This window comes from Mastigoproctus giganteus, chromosome 12 (genome assembly GCF_048544385.1).
Source record: "Mastigoproctus giganteus isolate SK-2022 chromosome 12, ASM4854438v1, whole genome shotgun sequence".
NCBI classification, from domain to species: Eukaryota; Metazoa; Arthropoda; class Arachnida; order Uropygi; family Thelyphonidae; genus Mastigoproctus; species Mastigoproctus giganteus.
The window spans coordinates 136,283,601-136,305,958 of NC_143586.1; the positions used below are offsets into that span (position 1 = coordinate 136,283,601).

The 22,358-nt window shown below is 37.5% G+C and overlaps 1 protein-coding gene across 1 annotated transcript in view; it reads left to right on the forward strand.

Moving 5' to 3' along the window:
• LOC150077446 (serine/threonine-protein kinase BRSK2-like) overlaps positions 1-22,358 on the forward strand; it is a 614,186-nt gene that overhangs the window by 257,595 nt on the left and 334,233 nt on the right. The window contains exon 2 of the mRNA XM_090386750.1: positions 16,976-17,070. Within this exon, the coding sequence (XP_090242876.1) occupies positions 16,976-17,070 (95 nt within the window). The remainder of the gene's footprint in view (positions 1-16,975; positions 17,071-22,358) is intronic.

Consider the following 22,358-nt stretch of genomic DNA (forward strand, 5'->3'; position numbering starts at 1 on the left):
AAATTGTTTCATTATTGATTTTAAATCGTTTATATTAGCATAAATCAGTCAATATAGTTTAAACACTGTATAAGAAATTTTTATCGCAATAATAATAATGATGATAATACAATTCGATACATTACAATGTTGCCCTTCACGGCCACCAGGCCAAGGGTTAATATAATAATAAATAGAGAGCATTGATATATCAAACATAAGGAAGTGCGTAAGTCGAAGTATAATACAGTTATTTACAGTAAAATATATAAAGAAGATATTGGGGGAAACAAATAATTTCATATACAATAGTAATATAAACAGGCAATGTTCTTTGCACTGAATAGAAATAGTTAGTTCATCATTACTCACTGTCATACCCGCATCATTACCCACAGTCTCAAAATGGTTTGTGCCCAGCATGACTACATCATATTTAATGACTGGCCACGGATCGCTCAGGGCTAAACTTTTCGAAAGGAGCCTTGAGCCTGATCCTTTCTGTCACTGCGGAGCATCTGAGACATGGTAGCACGTTCTCTTTGAATGTAATGATTATTTGAATGAAAGACAGGTACTGCTGAGTAAAATAAACAATCTCTCAGAAAATAATGTACATTTGCTCATCGAAAATTCTGATGTCTTCACTACATTTCAACAGTTCTCAGCGGCAGTTTTCAAGAAAAGACTTGCGGCTAGAAACTCTACTGTGGTGTCATAATGATCCAGATTAACTCACTTTTGGGAAGAACATATAGGAAGATAGCCATCAACGCAACAGGAAATAACAGGTAGACCCCTTTCTCCTCTAAGTGATGCTGGATGGGATTCCAAGAAGCTTTGTGTATAAACGGGCCTAAATTATTAGGAAGCTAACCTCGAAGAATTGTAAATAATTGCTTAACGTACAGTTAAGAATACCCATACTTCTGCGCACCCCAACACGCTTCTCTCTCATGAAATCTTATTTAAAAAGAAAAAAAATAATAAATAAAATAAGATCTTCTCCCCATAGGATGAATCCTGCAATAATCTGAAATGCCATCAAGCCAATTGAACACAAAAAACTCCAATTTCTGCTCTCTGACTGATGTAATGCTACACGTATAGAAAATTTATAGCTACACGTATAGAAAAACCTTCTGCAAGAACGCTAGTGTTACTGCGAGTGCTTTAATGCACGCTGGGAACTTCCTCTCCTGCCTAAAGCTCAGGAGTACTATGTGAACTATCTACATGGAAATCGCCTTCAGGAACTTCTATAGCCCTACTCTACAAGCTCAGATTCTACCGGGGAAGAAATTAAATGAGACTATATTTCCTGAACAGTTAGACTACTGGACAGTCTTTACAATTGTACAAACCAGAAATACATGTAACTATTGGTAAGTAACAACTAATGTTGCTGTAAAAACGATTGTAAATAATTCTCAAATTCTGTTGCTAGAACTGTCAAACAGAGAGAGTGGTAAATCTCACTGTAATGTAAATAGTGATCAATGTTAACAGTTTATTTCCTTGTTAATGCTAAACTTAATAGGATAACTGCTATACATAATGCTCCTGATAACTGCAGGTCTCTTTAAAAATGTTTGTCTTGGCTGTGTGACTTCAATGGGTTTTTGGAGCTCCAGCCTTTTTTTTTTTTTTTTTTTTTTTTTTTTTTGCGGGCTCTAGGCCTGGGCAGCCTGTGAGCGGGATAGCGGGCACCCACTGGTATTGCACTATTTCCAGTGGGTGCGGGATTTCGTGCACTTTGGCATATAAAAGGTTTAAAAAAAACTGGCTACTCGCGCCTGGGGACAGGCGCCAGACAGCAGCTGCACAGGAGTTGGCTGCTCCTTTGCAGAGGTCCTACATTCAATACAGATCCACTAGGTGGAGATGGGCTATGCCTAGGGGCCACCCTTGATACCAGGACACACACACACACACACACACTGTCATACTGAAAAGTTAGTATGCCATTTTTACATCAGGTGGTACTGATGGCTTGCAGCATTAAGACGAGCTTCGAGGAGAATGATCAGGAACAGGGAAGTACAATTCAAGGATGCGACGTCTGTATTCCCTGTCAGAAGCGAACTAATTAAGGTCAGCATCCAAGGACTGGGCACATGAAAGTAGCTGAAAAGGCAGGAACCTATCGGATAGGTGGAGACGGCTGAGATGTGGGCAAAGAATTGGAGTCGCTCTCAGGGAAGGCTGAGGGACTCTCCCTCCATGAGCACAGGTCCCAGAATGATGGTGCCGAAATCTCGCCAATCATCGTTGTGATAGTCGTGGTAAGACGTTTCACTCTGATCACCCTGATCAGAGTGGGGAGCCTGTGAATTTGAATCGAGCTGGCCATTTCAGCTGTCCTTAGCTGTGGAGGAAGTTTATGTTTGTTTATGGCCCATTTTAAGAGCCAAAACTCAGCGGAAAAAATTGGCATGATTGTGCTAGTTGCAGCTGATGCCCATACCTCTGCAGCATATAAAAGCGGAGAGTATACTGTGGTTTTTGTATATTTTCTAGTAGTTGTGACTTCATTGATATAATGTAAATGCTGTCTGGTAATCTATAGGAGTCGAGCTGCCAGGGGGAACATTCTTCAATTTAGTTAGTATTGTTACAACAGTTTTACTTGAAGCAAAATTATAAATCTTTTTCAAAAAAAAATAAAAACATCTCTTAGTGTATTTTTTTTTTAATTTCACATAAAAAAAGAGATGTAATCGCAGTTCGGATCTGCAGCCTGCATGAAGAACAATCAGTGTCGAGTGTCCATGCGCCTCACTTCCTGTTCCAAAGCATCCCAGAGATGTTTTGGAACAGTAGATGTTAAGAGAAACTTAACATCTATTGTCTGTTTTTTCCCCCTTTTATTTTGTCCGTTTTCCTCTCTTTTTTTTTTTTTTTTTTTTGGCTGTTTCCTTTTTTTTTTTTTAAATGATAGCTATCCTAGTTCTCTGAAAAACAGCAATTGAAAGGGTTTTTTTTTCTTCTTTTTCGGTACGTGCTTTACTGGGACTCGTCCACTTTACCGTGGTGTGGTCGAGTACCCAGAATCATATCTTTAGTACACCCCATAACTGCTACTTTATCACTTTGACTTGTACGACCAGATGCAAATTACCACTGATCTAGCGTACGAAGCTGTTTTTATACTAAGAGCTACGCGGCATAGTCTATTACGGTAGGGGTGGGCACAATTCAGTAATCACTGTGTGTGTGTGTGTGTGTGTGTGTGTGTGTGTGTGTGTGTGTGTGTGTGTGTGTGTGTGTGTGTGTGTGTGTGTGTGTGTGATAAAAAATAAAATATCTAATCTAATTCAGATCCCGACAGTGCTCGCTAAAGTAATAATGGACCATATGTCCAATTGCATCTAAGAGAATCGTATGGTAATGATATCAATAAAGTAAAATCTGGGCGCATCCTTCGTAAAACGAAAGAATCCTTTATACCTCCTTAGTCGCTGATGCTCCTAAAACCCAACAACAACCTTTATATTTTATAAATTGTCCTCTCCCTACACAAAAATATGGAGCTTATCTTGTAAAAGTGCGCAGAAGAGCCCTGTATATATTTTAATATAAATCAGCTATTTAATTTATAAATCTGCGAAATAATTAAAAAGGTCTCACTGAAAAGGTCCCACTCAAAAGTTTTTATAACTCCCCATGCCGATGTACTATCTTTTTTACATATAGTAAGTTCAACGTTATAAGGTATCAAGTCATATTTCTTCAATTAACTTACAGTTTAGAATACAATACACTGTGCTAACAGTGGTATTCATGTAATTTATTGTATACCAATTGTGAAATTTAGAAATTTATTAATAAGAAATTTGTTGTATACCAATTTTGAAATTTAGAAATTTATTGATAAGAAATTTGTTGTATACCAATTTTGATTTGAATTTTTTTATTTTATTTATTTTTTTATAGACGTATTATTTTTAAGAACTGGGAATTAATAACAAATACATAAAGACATTCTACATGTCGGGCATAGCGTCTTTTTTTCCATAGCTAGGAGAAAACTGTTTTTGCTACTTAGGGCATCGATCTCATATTGTGACGGCACTTTGAAACGAGTTGCCTTGGAATTGCACTACTTTAAATAAAATACACTATTCTGATGGAGACGTATATTGCTTTTTATTTAAAGTTTATGCCATAACCCAGACCGGGGTTTCGACTCTGACTGGAGTCTGATCGGTGGGCAGGTAAAGCGGTAAAACATTATGAAGACCCGAGCAGCAGCTTTTGTGGAGGGGGGGGAACAGAATGACGAAGAAGGTTTTACATTTCACCTTTCTACGAAAACGAATATGAAAGCCACAAAGATGAGTTAAAGTGAACTAGACTATGGTCTGATTGTTTAATTTTACCATTCATTTACGTAAATTGAAAAAATAAATAGTTCAGAGATGTCATGCTTACGCAGTTTGTTTAAAACTATAATACAGAGGGAAAAAAGGGACAGATATTACCTTAAGATTTAGATAGGGGGGTTTGAATATATTTTATTATAAGACTACTGTTTTTGCCACTGGAAATCCAAATATTATGAAAACACTGATCGCTACCTACAGGGTTCCCACTCCCCGATGCTGCAGTGATAGTCTGTCCATCAAATTCTGTCTCTGTACTAATGTATCACTCTCCTCTCACTATACCAATGTATTGCTAACATAACATCACCTTTCAGTTCGTGGAACGTGTATATCTGGCGTATTTTCCATCGGAATGAATGGCTGATATGTTTAATGTAGGATTTCTAAATAAATATTTGCATTAAATTTCAAAGAAGTAAGAGTATTATTCACTGGAATACTGCGGGAACAATAATCGTGTGTGTGTGTGTGTGTTAAATTTCTATTGTGATCTTCTTTGTTACTGGTCGTCATGTTTTCCAAGTGGAAACTAACTAAAGCTGGATGTTGTCTTAAAAGGGGAGAAAGGGAATTCTATAGAGAGAAAGAGAGTGAGGGGGGGTCTCCAATACGGAGACCACCTAGAGGTTTGCGTGGCAGGAGCTAATTAAAGGGAGGAGCTCTTTGGAGGGTCTCCCTTCTCAGTATCAGGTTCAGGAATTATTTACACACGTCTGAGTAATAGAACTGCTTGTTGGAAAGATAAATGTGTGATTGCGTGTTACTACTGTAGATGGGCTATGTAAACATTAGCAGCTGGATTATAACAAGGCCGCCAACATCGATATCGATACATGTACTGTAAAAAGGAGGTTTTGTGTATATTTTAATGTTTGCACAAACATTCCTATTATTTTGAGAAATCAAAATTATTCCAGAATCATTAAATTACATCTTCCTGGTGCAATATACACTCACTATCTTTTTTTTTCTTTTCCCATAAAAGAAATCAAGTAAAACAAATTATAAGTAGATTCGTATATGATATATGAAAGCTATGAATGTTGGAGGTTATCTAGAAGTCTAGTAACTAAAAATTGTGAATTTGATTAGCAGGCATAAACAGTGTTTGCCGAAGAAATTCGTTTAAATATTTACTAATGTAAGTATAGGGTGTATGTAATTAGAGTTACTTTATAAACCTGGGAAATAATTAAAAAGGTCTGACCTGATAAACCACTCAAAAAGAATTCAAATTTTTATGATGACTCTTTGACTTCTACAGGAAAAACTATTTATCAGAAGTCAAATAAAATTATGTTCTGTCTGCGTTCGATTTTGATCACGGAGAGATCTTTCTGCTCTTAATTTTGAAGCCCCAAGAGTCGATTATTTAAACTTAATCTTATGTTCAACTTAGAGCCAAATACCGTTGTTTACGGTTTCTGCCTAAGTTACTAACATATTTTTAAATCGTACAGCATCAACCAAAAAAGGCGAATCCGCTATACATTTAAAAATCTAAGACACTGTCAGGGCAGCTATGTCCGGGTTCACAGACTTGTCATCAGCTGGGGCAGTGGTTTCCAAAGTGGATGGGTTTTGTAAGATGTAAAATCTTACAAGTATATTATTTTATAGAAAAGTGAGATTAATTTAAAGTAAAACTTATAAAATAGCAATATGGGGGAGCGAATCCTTACAAGTCAAGAATATTACTAAGGTCACTCGCAAGGGATTAAATTAGACAACGTTTATAGAAGGGAAGCGGTAAGCTGAAAGGCTATTAGCAACCTGGGTACACTTCGACTCCCAGCACACAGAAACAATGGAAACGAGTAGCAACTGCTGTTGATAATAGGTGTTAACTCTGGAAAACAATGGTGCGGTGGACCATGGTACTGTCGGGACATTTCTTTGATCGGTGACATCTGGAGAAGAGACAGGAAGTAAATACGGGACAAATGCTGGAATTAGAGTTAAGACTGGCGTCTGGCTGTCGGTGATGGCAAGTTTTGTAGATCGTGTGAAATAAGTCTAAAGTATAACTATAAGCGTCTGACTTCAAAGGTACAGACAGCCTGAGAAATTTTACAAATTTCTTAAAATAAGAAGTTAGATCGAGCAATAAGGGGTCAGCTAGAGAAAATAAAACGGGCAAATAGAACAGAGTGAAAGTTGACAAAATGAGAAAGATTGGTTAGGACTCAGAACAAGGGTACCCTGACACATAGGGGCGGTACGTAATTCAGATGAAAAAGGTGAGTGAAAGGGGGGGAGAGGGATGACAAAGTTGAGATTCTTGTCGGTGTTTCTGAAAATGGGATAGTCAAGAACACAGTTGAGTTTTGTCGGTGTTTGTCGAAATGGGTTAAAAAAGTGACTGAGTAGGAAACACACAGAACCCCAAGTTCAGTTTATGTGTGTGTGTGTTTATGGAAATGAGTTAGGGAGAGACAAAGTTGAGATTCTTGTCGGCGTTTGGAAAAATGAGTTAAGAATGACAATGTTGAGATTCTTGTCGGTGTTTGTAAAAATGAGTTAGGACAGACAGTTGAGTTTTTTCGTCGGTGTAAGTAAAAATGAGTTAGTAACATGGACAGTTGAGTGTTTGATCGTGGTAGAAAATATGAGTTGATAACAGTTAACAGTTGAGTTTTTTGTCGTGTTAGAAATTATGGAGTGTAAGGAGAATAAGCCTGTCCGTCATTGGAAGGCAAGAGCAGTGGCAGTATGCTATAGTCTAATCCACATCGGAAGAAAGGCAAGGGTAGTGACCCGAATGCAACGAGCGCTGTGAATTATTTCTTAATTTAATAAGAAGTTTTTAATAGGTGGAGCGAAGAAGCGAGGGTGGCACCCTATGAGCTATCTCCTTGTGGATGAGCTGTAAAAAGTGGAGTAGAGAAGGAGTTAGTGTGAGAATAAGTTTTAATAAGGTGGAGAGGGAAGGAGCGAAGCCGAAAAATTAGTAGCTCGATGAGAAGGAAGGAAGCAGCGAATGGAAGGTAGCCCGAATAAGGTGGAGAAAGGACGCCAGTCCCATGCAGCCAAGAGTTTTTGAAAATTATCTGTAGCAGATTCAGGTGAAGCAGATGAAGGAGATCCTCAGAGAGCCAAAAATGGAAGGTTTAAACCTCCCCGGAAAGGAAAGAAAAAAGATAGAAGTAGGCGATAAATATAGTAAGTACTGCAAGTTAACAAGGACTGATAGTGAAACATTTAGTAATTAAATAAAAAAGGGGGGGGGTAGCACTAGAAGTAAAATAATAGATAAATTATCTCTGAAGTAAATTATATATACTAACAGAGTTATTATGTTGAAAAAGGTTATTGTAAAATGCAAGGGAAACGAAGGATGAGTAATAGATTAAATTGTTGTTCAAATGATTATAATGTGTTAGAAGGGTGGTAAGGTTTATATGAGAAGTTTTGATTATGTTTTACGGACAGATAATTGAATTATATGAGAAGCTTTGAATACGTTGTAAGGACAGATAACTGAATATAGTGTTTGTATTGATGAAGAATTGTTGGTTCATCTGAAAGACTAATAACAAGTAGAGACTTTAGACTTTAGGAAAGTTAAGATTGGTCTTCAGTGTATTGTAACAGAATGGTGAGAACACAGAGTATAATTATGAAAGTAGCATATTGATTGTTAATATAAGTGTTAGTTAGTTAGTTAGTTAGGGAAAGAAGAATGAATCAGTGTTTTCACATAATGGTCAACTCAGATTAGCTAGTGAAGGGAAGCAGGAATAAGAATAATTTATGCAAGGTATCCTTGATTTAATTTTGTATGCATATTACATGTTTTTTTATTCAATTGTATATATATATATATATATCAATAAACTTTGTTGTTTAGACTAAGGCGCATTTAGGGCTAGAGCCTCAAGCTGCGAACAAATTTAGACTATGTATATAAAGTGCTTAGCATCATAATACACAGCCATTTCTGAATAAACAGAAAATTTTTAAGGTGGCATCGTTTTAGGTTATATCTCATATTGTGAATGCCTTCACAACGAGTTGCCATGATATTGCACTACTTCGAATAAGTAACGCTTCACCTAAGGAGAAGACTAGTGTTACTTATTCTCAGATAGGTACCACCACCCAGACAGCACTGTTTCAGGGCTATTTGGCCCTTCGTCATTCACAATATGAGATATAACCTAAAACGATGCCACCTTAAAAATTTTCTGTTTATTCAGAAATGGCTGTGTATTATGATGCTAAGCACTTTATATACATAGTCTAAATTTGTTCGCAGCTTGAGGCTCTAGCCCTAAATGCGCCTTAGTCTAAATACATCATACACCATCAGGCATCTCTCATATTGTGGAATTATACTTCATAACTGTTTTTGCCATCATTGCATCACTTGGGTACCTACCCACTCACTGACGAAGGGCCAAATAGGCCTGAAACAGTGCTGTCTGGGTGGTGGTACCTATCTGAGAATAAGTAACACTAGTCTTCTCCTTAGGTGAAGCGTTACTTATTCGAAGTAGTGCAATATCATGGCAACTCGTTGTGAAGGCATTCACAATATGAGATATAACCTAAAACGATGCCACCTTAAAAATTTTCTGTTTATTCAGAAATGGCTGTGTATTATGATGCTAAGCACTTTATATACATAGTCTAAATTTGTTCGCAGCTTGAGGCTCTAGCCCTAAATGCGCCTTAGTCTAAATACATCATACACCATCAGGCATCTCTCATATTGTGGAGTTATACTTCATAACTGTTTTTGCCATCATTGCATCACTTGGGTACCTACCCACTCACTGACGAAGGGCCAAATAGCCCTGAAACAGTGCTGCTAGGGGGAGCTTGATGATGTCCGGAGTTTCCGAGAATAGGTAACAACAGCCTTCTCCACTGGGGAAGCGTTGCCTATTCGAGGAGTTTATGAGTTTTTGAGTGGTGTGAGTTGAAGGAGTTACTGTCCCTTTCATTCTTCTACACTGTTTCTTTTCCTCTTCCACTCCTACTTTAACTTTCCCTCTACCTTTTTTGCTTTTCTAAGTCTAATAGGGACAAGTGGATATTCGAGTAGATATTCACATACATACATCAAATAGCCCTGAAACAGTGCTGTCTGGGTGGTGGTACCTATCTGAGAATAAGTAACACTAGTCTTCTCCTTAGGTGAAGCGTTACTTATTCGAAGTAGTGCAATATCATGGCAACTCGTTGTGAAGGCATTCACAATATGAGATATAACCTAAAACGATGCCACCTTAAAAATTTTCTGTTTATTCAGAAATGGCTGTGTATTATGATGCTAAGCACTTTATATACATACTTTGTTGTTTATTAATTTGTGAGTTTGTTATTCCTGAACACTCAGCCTTTCCGAAGGGAATTATACATAATTGAGAAGTTCCCTTGAATCTGGAATTCTCCTGTGAAGCAAAGTCAGATGTGTACGTGGGGGTGTAAGAAATAGAGGTCTATACAGTTATAAGGGAACAGAACAAATAAGGAATATTTAATAAAAAATTATTATTATACATATTCAAAATAAAATTAAACCAAATACCATTATCATTTACCCCCCACAGTTTACCTGGGGGGGGGCAAAGATCCAAGGGGGCGGCAGGGAGAAGTTTGAGGACGGACCTTCCCGAGTGTGCTGATCGCTTATTTACTATTGTTCAGATTAGCGCATAGCACGAATATTTGTGCATAATTGTTAAGTAATTACACAGGGTGTCACACGAATGGTGTGCAGAACTGAAAGATTCCGTTCTCAAATTATAAGTGCAAAGTTCAATGAAATGAATTTACAGTTGGAAGGAAATAATATCAACCTTATTAAGGCCAAATCTGTGGTATCTACTTTTATTTCTAAATTTACTTTATTCAAGCGCGATAGAAGCCGTCGCAAGCTATATCAGTTTCCCTGTCTGTCTGAACGGAAAAGATTGGTGGGATAGAGCATGACGATCTGCGAGTCTTTTGTGACAATTTGGATACGCTGCATAAAGATATGTCTGAACGATTTAAGGATCTTCTATTGATAGAAATTCCAACATTGGGTGATGAATCCATTTTTAGATATTGAGGAAGTTGGGGTATTAGACTTACAGGAAAAACTAATTGAGTTACAAAATGATATTGAGTTGAAACCGAAGCTTAAGAAATCTTATCAAGACTTTTGGTTACAGAATAAAATTTCTGATCACTATCCTGCACTATGGAAAGTACATAAGAAGCTACTTATTGCGTTCCCAACTTCATATTTAGTAGCACGTGGTTTTAGTGTGGCCATTTAACTTATCTCCAAATAAAGAATTCGACTCCAGATTACTGAACGTGGTGATTTAAGACTCCTAAACAACTTTAAACCGGACATAGAGAAACTAATATTATGTCATCAAGCCCATCCCTCCCATATTTGTTATCAAGCCCATTCCCACATTAAAAATTTACAGAAAAATGAACTTGTTACTAAATGTTCTAAGACTTTTGTTAAATGATTGTCAGATTTTGAAAAGCTAGAATCACTAGTCCAGTAATTTCAATATGTTGAATAAATAAAATAAAACTTATAATGGATTTGAAATAAATGTGCAATTAACCCATTACTGTTCTGAATTATATTTTTTTATTATCTTCCTCATTGTGTTGTGCAATCTGCCGCTCTGAAAAATATTTTTATAAGTTAGGCCTGGGATAAGTTAGGGATGCATTTATGGAACCAAGGGGTCGGTGACTCGAAAATGTTTGGGAACCACTGAGATAGTGGATTCTCTCTATTAGCAAACGTATGCCGATTTGCACTACGTAAGGCAAACGTATAATTCTAAAGATTAAAAGTACACGGCATAACAGTTTTTTTTTTAAATAGAAATTTTATCCCAATCACATTCCTGTTTTTTGTCAATACTTATTAATTTTGTTATAATTTTTTTAAAATTTAATTTGACGTTATACCCAAATTACTTAGTAATTTAGGTATAACCTCCATGCCAATATTCCTTACATTTCGAGGGTACGGCTCTAAAACGGTGTTGGCAGGCCGGCCGCTAGTTAGTACACCGGACCGAACCTCTAGGAGTCTTCCGGATCAGCTAGTGTATAATCTTGCTACCTCTACTCTGCCAGATAGTGACTGGAGGGAGTCCGAGTAGTGTGTATCGGGGGAGCGTTGTCGAGGCCACGTTATGTTAAGGATCTGGGTATATTCTTACCATGTGTAGCCATATCCAAAAATTTCATTACTTCATACAGCATGTCCCACCCACTTTTTCTTACTATTAAATACACCCTGAATTTTCAAACTAATAGAGCAAGCTTATCTTCGAAAACATCTAAACCTCCCAAGCACTTCCTAATTCATTTCACAAATATACGTGGTCTCAATTCTAATCTGAACGATGTCCATTTCCACTTGCAGTCTTCCAAACCCCATGTGCTTTTTCTGACAGAATCTCAGTTATCGGTTGATTCTATTACTGCTCATCTCAAATGCCCAAATTATTAGCTGTATGATTCCTTTCGCCTCAAAGGTGGTACTTGTGCATATGTCCGTTCTGATATTCCCTGTCAGACACTTGGCAATTTGGAATCTCCTCTCTTTGATCTTCTCTGGCTTAAAATCTCTCTACCACATTGTGTCAAATTCATCCGTTTCTCGACCGTTCTCCCAACTCCACTAATCACTTGGAGCTCTTTGACTTCCTCTCTTTGCAACTTGACTTTCTCCAGTCCAACTTTCCTAACAGTGACGTAATTTTCCTTGGTTATATTAATGTTCACAACTCCAGCAGGCTTCAGTTTTCTAGTCACACCGACCCAGCTGGTCGAGATACTGAGGCTTTTGCAATTACTAATGACCTTGCACAGATTGTTCATTTACCTACAAGAATACCGGACAATCCTAATCATACAGCCAACACGCTTAATCTTTTTCTCACAAAAAACCCTTCTAAGTATACGGTCGAAGTGAGAGGTCCTTTAGGCACTTCAGATCACAACTTGGTGACTGTCTCTTCTCCAATGGAGCCTTTATCTCATGGTTATTCCCAAGCTCGTGTTGTTTGGTATTACAAGAATGCAAAATGGGATGACCTGAGAGATTTCTTTTCCGTGGTCGGATTACTGTTTCAAAACTTCTGACTTCAACGTTTGCTCAGATCGTGTCAGTGGATTATTCTTGCAGGAATGGAATCCTTTATCCCACATTCCACTTTAAAATCTCGTCTTTTATCTAAACCTTGGTTTTCCAATAAATGTGCTGAGGCTGTTCAAGAGAAGAATGTTGCATAACGTCATTGCCTTGTTTCTAATTCTTCAGCTTCATTTTCTGCCTACACCAAAGCTCGCAACAATTGTAGAGCAGTTATTAATCAGTCCAAACTAGAGTTTGAACAGGCTAAGAATAGAAAACTTGCATCTTGCCCTAATGGCAGCCGAGCATTCTGATCCCTTGCCAAACCTATTGGCCGCAACTTTTGACCATCTCTGCTCCCACCTCTGTCCAAACCAGATGGTTCTGTTGTCACTTCAGCTAAGGATAAAGCTGACCTGCTAGCATCAAATTTTTCTTCCAACTCATGTATTAATGATTTCGTAAAACACCTCCCACCATTCCCAACACGCACCATTCAATGCCTCCTGTGGTCTTCCGTCAAAAGGATACCAGAAGGATTTTGACGAATCTTGATGCTAAGAAAGCTCCAGGTCCCGATGGTATTTCTCCACTTGTTCTCAAAACCTGTGCTCCTGAACTTACTCCTATTCTCTGCCGCCTTTTTCACTTTCTTATTCCAAAGGTGTTTTTCCTTCTGCTTGGAAATTTGCTCATATCCAGCCAGTTCCTAAAAAGGGTGACAAATCCCTCCCATCCAATTATCGTCCCATTGCAATTATTTCTACTCTTTCTAAACTAATGGAGAAATGAATTAACCGCTAACTCTTAAACTACCTAGAAACCTAAAGTCTGATCAACGACCGCCAGTATGGATTCCGTCAGTGTCGATCGACTGGTGATATTCTGGCTTATGTTATCGATTTATGGACTAATTCAATGGAAAAGTTCGGTGAAACACAAGTAGCTCCTCTTGACACCTCAAAGGCTTTCAATCGTGTTTGGCATAAAGGTCTTCTAAACAAGCTTCCATCTTATGGTTTGCCAACTGTTTTAGTAATTGGTTATCCAGTTTTCTCTCTGATCGCACACTGATGGTGATGGTAGATGGCTCTCTGTCTTCTAACTTCTCCACTAATGCCAGTGTCCCCCAAGGTTCAGTTCTTTCCCCCACTCTTTTCCTCTTGTATATTAATGACCTTCTTCCATTGACAGGAAATCCTATCCATAGTTTTGCCGATGATAGCACATTGCATTCTACATTCCATTTTGAGAAACCTTGCCCTGCACAATCAGCTTCAACTTCTCGAAAATCTGCTACCAATTCCTTAAATGCCGATCTTCAGGTTACACCAGTGGGGAAAAGACAACTTAGTTGATTTCATCCCTTCTAAAGCTCAGTCTTGTCTTATATCTCGCAAAAAGGATTCTTCTGCTCTTATGCTTATCTTTACTTATCTCTACTTATGCTTTAGTAGAGATAAGTAAAGATAAAGCTTTAGTGACACTCCGATTTCTAGGCAAAATGATATATCTCTTTTGGGAATTACCCTGTCTTTTAATCTCTCTTGGCACAAGCACATTACAAATATTGCTTCCTCTGCATCGAAAAAACTTGGTTTTCTCTTTCGCTCTCGGCGTTACTTTTCTTCCAAACAGCTGCTCACTCTGTATAAATCGCAAATCCCCCCTGCCATGGAATATTGTTCCCACATCTGGGGTGGTGACCCCCCCCCCCCAAAACCTCTCTCAGGCTTCTTGATTCCATTCAGAAGAGGGCAGTTAGGTTAATTAATGGTTCATCTCGAACAGAGCCTCTCCACTCGCTGTCTCATAGACGTACTGTTTCTGCTGCATGCCTCTTCTACAGATACTTCAATGGGCACTGTTCTTCTGAATTGGCTTCTATAATTCCCGCTTCTCTTTCAAAACAGTCAGAACACGTGCCGCCACCTGCCAACATACATTTACTGTTCAACTTCAAACTCACAGAACCAGGTTGTTCGAGAAAACTGCTGTCTTCTCGAACAACCTTCCTTCATACGTATTTCCTGAAAATTACAGTCTACAGAAGTTCAAGTTCAATGTCAACAAATATCTTATTTCGTCTTCTCAACCTCCAACCCAAGCACGGTACTAAGTACTATAGGTTCTAATACCTCTCGTGTTTTGGGTTTACATTAAAAAAAAATAAATAAATAAAAATATCTACTGATGGAATAGATTCGGGATGCAAATATTCTTTACATACTGAATCTATATATTATGCACAATTATATTTGAAAATAAAAGCAATATTATTGTTAAAATCCAAAGTTCTTCAAAGTTCGTATTCGTTTTCTCGAGACCACCTTCCAGCTGCTGAGGATCCATGAAATTTTTGGAACAGTTGTCCTAGCGATGTATCAGATTTTTAAATGTGTGGCTGATTTTCCTTTTCTGGTGATGCTATTTTTCAAAGTATATTACCAACTTGGCCAGCAGAGTGGATAACGAAATTTTTCGCTATGTTAAACATAAGTCTAAGCCATAAGGTCGAATGATTTGGCCCTCGATCTTCAGTGGGAGCAGATTTAAAAGCCTTCTGATAACATTTATCCAAAGGCTTTCAAAATACGGCAATCACGCTACTGAAACGAGTTGATAAATAAATGTGCATAAAAGAGTTCGAAAAGCATCACCTGATGAAGAAGCAGCGCTTTAGTTCGTTAATTATCTATGGTGCGCTTTCGCATCCGAGAGAAGAGAAACTATCGGGCGATTTAAACTTTCGTTCAAATCACCCCAATATTTGTATCTATAGAGAAGGTCAAAACATTCGCTATCGATACGACTAAAGAATTTTTGAAAGTTCCAAAATTCACTGCAAGGAAATTTGGTGGGCTGATGAGATAATAAGAGGAATACGTTGATGGTGTCGGTCGTAATTACAAGCATTCTCAAAGCAGAAAATACCCCTTTGGATGCACGTAGGATATCGAATGTGATGATGCCAACGTGTGTTACAATGCTTGCTTTAAAGTCTGCCAAACATACGTCATAATGCTTGCTTCGAACTCTGCCAACATAGGTCGTAATGCTTGCTTTAAAGTCTGCCAACATACATAATATTTGCTTTAACGTTCACCAAAGTGTCTTGTGATTCTTGCTGTAATGTCTGTTCAAAGAATTTATACTACCAATAAACTCACGGTTCAAATCTACCAAAAGAGGTAGTCACAGCGTGATTGCCTCTTTGGTAAAGTATGGCCACTATACATTTCACTGCCCATAGGTGAAATGTGACCACTACACGGTCAGAAACAGAAGTAGAGGCATATCTTGCATGAAAACAATCATCTATAGATATCGAGTATGTTGAACGACTATAATGAAAAGAAGGATGTCAAAAGCAATACGTAGCGTTTGTCCTTTAAGGATCATGCTACTAATAAAGTTGAAAGAATCCCTTCACAAAAGTGAAGGCCACAAGCCAGCCGTGAAACTCCAACAGATGGTTTTCGCCCTTGTTCATCTTTAATCTCATGAGAGACTGTTTCTCAAAAATTTTTCGTCATTTTTCTGAGCACATCTGGTGTTACTGAACCTCGCTTGAACTCTTAATTTCACAAAACTCTGTCAGTGTTACTGGCGTGTTGTTTTTACTCTAGCAAAACACTTTCACAAGAAACGCGTAACAGTACATAATAGCATGTTACCTTCATTTACCAGCCGTTAAGTTGTTGACAGAGTAATGATTTCATTTCATTGCCTTCAATAAACTCAAATCCCTTTTCCCCAAAATTCAATACCAATCTTTAAGCTATAAATGGCTATCTTGTAACGGATAATTTGATTACTATTATAAATTATTCAATGCGGAATAATTGATCGTAGTAATAGCATATTTCGGTTTATCTTCATAATATCTCTATCAATAATTAAGAAGGTAGAAACGTATCTTGTTAGTATGGACTTTCATACCGAAGGAAATTATCTTGTTGTAATTTAACTTCAGTATTCAAATAACAGAAGTTGTGAACGCCTATGAATAATAAATTATCAGAAGAAGTCGTTCGACGTACTGGCATACGAGCAAAACCTATAAACACGAAAGGTAATAAAACAACTTCGTCGCCTGTATTATTATATAGTACGTCCTTAAAAATTGCTTTCGGAAGATGAGGAAATAGATGGACACTACTCCGCTATAAAAAAAAAATCGTCCTCGGGCTAGCAAATTAAATAGTACCACTTAAAAATTCCCGCTTACAGAATATAAACGAGGAATGCCATTAGACCTTGTAAACCGAGAACAAGGTTAAGTGAATGAAATTTTACACTTCACAGGGCAAAAGTTCGAACTACCAAACTGCCCACCCAATCGATTCTTTGCAGAAATCTTAATATGCCGACGTCTCTTACATGTCTCCTCTAACCATTAAAGTGAAATTTGATACTAACAAAAAAAAACTTAATTGTTGTGAAGATTACGATGTGCAGCAGCACTTAAATACGTGTATATCTATATCTTAAATAGGTCTTGTGAAGCTTGGAGTACACTGCATTACAGGAAGAAAAGTAGCCATTAAGATAATCAATCGGGAAAAATTGAGCGAGTCCGTCTTACAAAAGGTAAGAGTTTAATACAAAACATCTTACGTTAGTTTTGGTTTTGCTGAAAACTCTTTCTAATTATTAAGTTTTAATTTTTCACAAAAAATGACACTTCCCACTCCCAAGAAGTCTCTGGTGATTATGAAAAATAATATTTCTCGATTTACTTTGTTTGAATCTAATTGGTGATTCTTATCTAGCATTTCTTTAAGTCGAACCATCACGAAGAATACAATTTTAATATTATAAGCAAGTGAATTATTTTATTGACGCGCTCTTAGACTTTGGCAGATATATTAAAAGACCACAATCAAAATCGGATGGTCCTCAATCCACGGAAAAGCACTACACAGTGGTACTCTATTTGTGGGAAGTAATCTCAACCAATGACTAATAATCCGTTTGACAGAAGCCTACTGAAATCGAAGCACAACAAAATTCAAATCCAAAGAAGAAAAAAAGTAAATCTTCCTTGGAGAAATACACAAATGTATTTTTTTGTTATATTACCTTTGACGGAGAGGGGGATCCTGTAAATAAATTAATCCAAGTTACATCACAATCACATTTGATGGCCCATGCAACATTAAGTTTTTCAAAATATTCTATGTGCAGAGGTTCATCACTTGACCACTTATGCTTTAGACTTTAGTATCTTTCCATTACTATCTATATAAAACAAAGCTTTGGAGAAACTGTAAATAAACAGTTATTGAGGCGAGAAAGAGAGCTGGGTAATTTTTGAAGTTGTCTCATCTATACCATTTCGCATGACTAAAAACTAAACGGCAACTATCTGTGTAAAACAAATATAGATATTTTTGTTTTGGCTCTCTCTCTCTCCTTTGTAAGTTTTTTTTTTTAAATCAATTATCCGTCTACTTTTTAGTATTTTAGATATTATGTTATATATTTCTGTTTTGATAACTTCAACTATGCTTTCACAAAACTCACCAATAACTTCGCATATCCTGGTTGCTTTTTGTTTTTAGAAAAAAGTGTCTTCTTCAGACTATTCGATACGATATGGCTTTAGAAGGCTTTAGACATGGCTTCACACATGCTTCTCAGAACTAAATTAAAACGTATATGGAATTATTCATCGATTAAGCTATTTTATCACCTCAGTGAAACAGAACCATCTTCGAGAATACAAACTTCTTCGAATTACTCCACTGCAATGTGTCTTGCAGGGATTATCTGTTGGTCCTCTCTTATTCTTCTCCGTCATTGATTACCTCCTGGACGATCTTGGAATTCAAGTTCTCACCTATGCAGATAGCGCAAAACTCTTTTCGGCGATTAGCCAGCCCTATTAACGATCCTTCAAATCTAGGACTCTTCTAACATACTATTGTTTTTAATTAATCCATAGGGAAAAAAAGACCAATGCCTTTGCTAATCTCTGAGCGGAAAAAACTGAATTTTATTACCTCATAAATCTAACTCCGACAGCAAAACTCAGATAGAGCTTCTTGGTATTTCTTTCTCTGATCGTGCAAGTTTTATAAACAAAATGAAAGTCTGGATTTATTAAATGAATACTTCCAACTTCAGGGACCTTAAAATTTCAATTCTGCTGTATAAAATTTTAGTTTTACCTTTAATGGAATTTTCCTGACTTTTGGTTTACCTACAAAAATAAGTATGCTTGAATAAGTAAAGAAATATTCACCAGATATCCATTTCTAGAGAATCACAGATACCATTAGCTGCTTGCAAATATTTTTCGCCTTCAACCTTTTTTTGTACAAAGGTGATCAAAATACTGATAAACATCTCCACCAGATCATCTGATCATATTCCATTGTCTGCCTTTCTTCCGAATCAGCTATGTTTCATGTTCTATCCACATTCACTAGATTCATTTCTATTCAATTCGATATTCTGGTATGTTCTACTTTTTATTTTTACTTTTTTTCTCTACTTTTATGTATTGTTGGCTGGTTACATTTACACATAGTGCTATATTTCACGCTTTTTGGAAACTGGAGCTTAGCATGGGGTGCACCGCTAAATTTTCCTTTAATTTGGAATCTTTTTTCTAAATTATTTTATAATGTCTCCCAACAGTACTCTATTCTTTATTTTTCATGTTAAATTCTTCTTCACTCTACTGATCTGCCACGCTACTGGCATACTTTCATTTCTTTTTATTTGAAACATAGCATTACAGTTAAATCACACGCAACATGTTGTGGTTTTTACATATTTTCTGCCACTGATGTCTGCTCTACTATCCTTATTCTTTATTTCCACTTAATTTTCGATTCATTTGGATTTAACTAGAATTATACAGTTTATATATCCTGTATATATAAGAATCAGAATAACCCAACTAATATTGTTGTACACGTTGGCGCCAATGACATTAAGAGTAGGAGATCTGCAGATTTACTTAACAAGTACAGATCAACGTTGCAAAAAAAGTCGTGAATTAGGGTTAAATTTGAAAGTGTCTGCAATTCTGCCCAGACACGATAGGAAGGAGTACATGATGAGAGCCTTGTCAATCAATTCGGCCCTGCAGGAAATGTGCAAAGCTCAAGGGGTAAGATGTGTTTCAGCCTGGTCTGTGCTTGTTAACAGGAGAGATTGCTTCTACAGGGATGGAATACACTTAAATAGAAGGGGTGCAAGAATATTTGCTGATGCTATCGAGGCAGGGTTAGATGGGTCGGAAAACTGCTAGCTTGGGGGGGGGGGGGATTCACAGACTAAAAGGTTAAAAGTGGCCGCAGGCAGAGGTGAAGGTGATTCTTGCACAACTTATATTAGAATAAGTAGCAACCTGGAGCGAGGGGTGCTGGGGGTTTCAGGGACTGATGGCAATCATCGTGAAACAGGTGGGTATATGGGATGTGTTAGGGTAACTAATAATAAGAATACATACATGTGTACTTGTATGTATACCAACGCTAGAAGTATAGTAAATAAATTTGATGAATTTGAAGTGTTGGTCAAGACATCAAAGGCGGATATTGTTGGGATAGCAGAGACGTGGTGTCACACAGATATAAGGAATGCAGAAATGGAATTTGAGGAGTACAATGTGCACAGAAAGGATAGACAGGATAAGAAGGGAGGAGGTGGTATGCTGTTAATTAAGAAAATCATAAAATCAAAAGAAGTGCATCCAGTTGAAAGAGATGAACAGTGCACTGTTGAGTCAGTTTGGTGGGACACAAGCACTGCGAAATCAAAAATAAGAGTAGGAGTGTGTTATAGGCCTAATGACTTGAATGAGTACAATGAACAATTGTACAGAGAAATAGAGTGGGCTAGTAAATCGGAATGTCTTATAATGGGAGATTTTAACTTCCCAGATTTTAACTTCCTTCCAAGTTCCTTGACTGGAACTTGTGGGTTGGTCACTCACACACTAGTAAGACTTTTGTGGATTTACCGGATGACTGTTTTCTGCAGCAGCATGTTCGAGAGGCAACCAGAGAGGGTAATACTCTTGATCTGGTTATCAGCAGTGATCATTCGTGTATTAAGAATTTGCAGATAAAGGAACCACTAGGTGGCAGTGATCACAGTGTACTAATGTGGGATTTACTAAAAGATATAATTACCATCAGGGGTAAAGGAAAGGGTTTTTGCTTCGGTAAAGGTGAGTACAGTGGTCTCAGACAGTTTATAAATTCTGTACAGTGGGATCAACTGACGATGTTACCAAAAGTAAATTCTAAGTGGGAAGCATTCAAGGAATTAATAGTGGAAGCTACTAAAAGTTTCACACCTATTAAGAAATATTGTTCAAGGTTTAGGCCTAAATGGTTATCAAATGAACTAAAGAGACTCGTGACAGAGAAGAAAAATGCATGGGATGCATATAAATTATAAAGTGACTCAGAAGCCTATGGCAGATATAAGCTAGTCTGTAACCAGGTCACAAAGGAGGTTAGGCAGGCGAAGGCAGATTACAAGAAATCTTTGGCAAAAAATGCTAAGAAAAACAGCAAGAATTTCTTTATTTATATAAACTCTAAAAGGAAGTGGAGGAATCTGATTGGTCCACTGGATATCGATGGTTCGACTGTTGATGATCCTGCTCAGATAGCAAACAAACTGAATGAGTATTTTGCATCTACATTCACACATGATGAGTTATTAAGGTTTGAAAATGGCAGAAGGTTATCAAATTGTAGCAGGGTGCTTAATGATTTTGTAATAACTGAGAGCAAAGTGGAGGAGAAATTGTTGAAGTTAAACACAAGAAAGTCAACTGGGGTAGATGGGATCTATCCAGTTATATTAAAGGAGGCGGCAAAGCAACTAAGCAAACCCTTAGCCATAATTATGAGAGCATCCTTGGACTCAGGGGAGGTCCTCACGGACTCGATATGTGCAGATGTATACCCAATTCACAAAAGGGGATCGAAGGGTGACACGAGTAATAACAGACTAGTTAGTTTAACTTCTGTTCCGGGTAAAATAATGGAGTCACTGGTTAAAGGTGCATTGCAGGATCATCTAGACAAGACTGCAGCAATAATTCAGACACAGCATGGGTTTGTTAAGGGAAAGCCTTGTCTGACAAATTTGATTGGTTATTATGATGTGGTTACAAAGGAACTGGATGCAAAAAATAATTTTGATATCATATATTTGGATTTCAGGAAAGCTTTTGACACTGTTGCGCATGGAAGACTATTGTACAAATTGGAGCAGAATGGCATTAAGGGTAAGTTGCTACAATGGATAAAAAGATGGTTGAGCGGGAGAAGACAGAGGGTGGTAATTAATGAGTGCTGCTCTTCGTGGACTAATGTTATTAGTGGAGTCCCACAGGGTTCGGTTTTGGGTCCACTGTTATTTTGTATATTTATCAATGATATTGATGAAAGTATATCAGACTTAGTGTCGAAGTTTGCAGATGATGCAAAGATTGGCAGGGTTGTTAATGACAGTAATGGCAGTGTGCTACTGCAACAGGATCTACATAATTTTGACAGATGAGCTAAGAATTGGCAACTGAAGTTTAACCTTGACAAATGCAAAGTACTGCATATGGGTAGAAGTAACCCCAGAGAAACGTACCAACTGTGCGGACCACACTTAAGGTGGAGAAAATGAAAAAGACCTGGGAGTAATTGTGCAGTCAGATATGAAGTTTTCTGAGCAATGCAGACAGGCTGCCATGGCAGGTCATGGGGTTTTGTCAATGATATATAGGAATTTTGCTAACAGGGAGAAGGAGGTGATTGTCCCTCTGTATAAGGCAATGGTCAGGCCGCACCTTGAGTACTGCGTACAGGTCTGGAGGCCTCATTTTAGGAAGGATGTAGATTTGCTTGAGC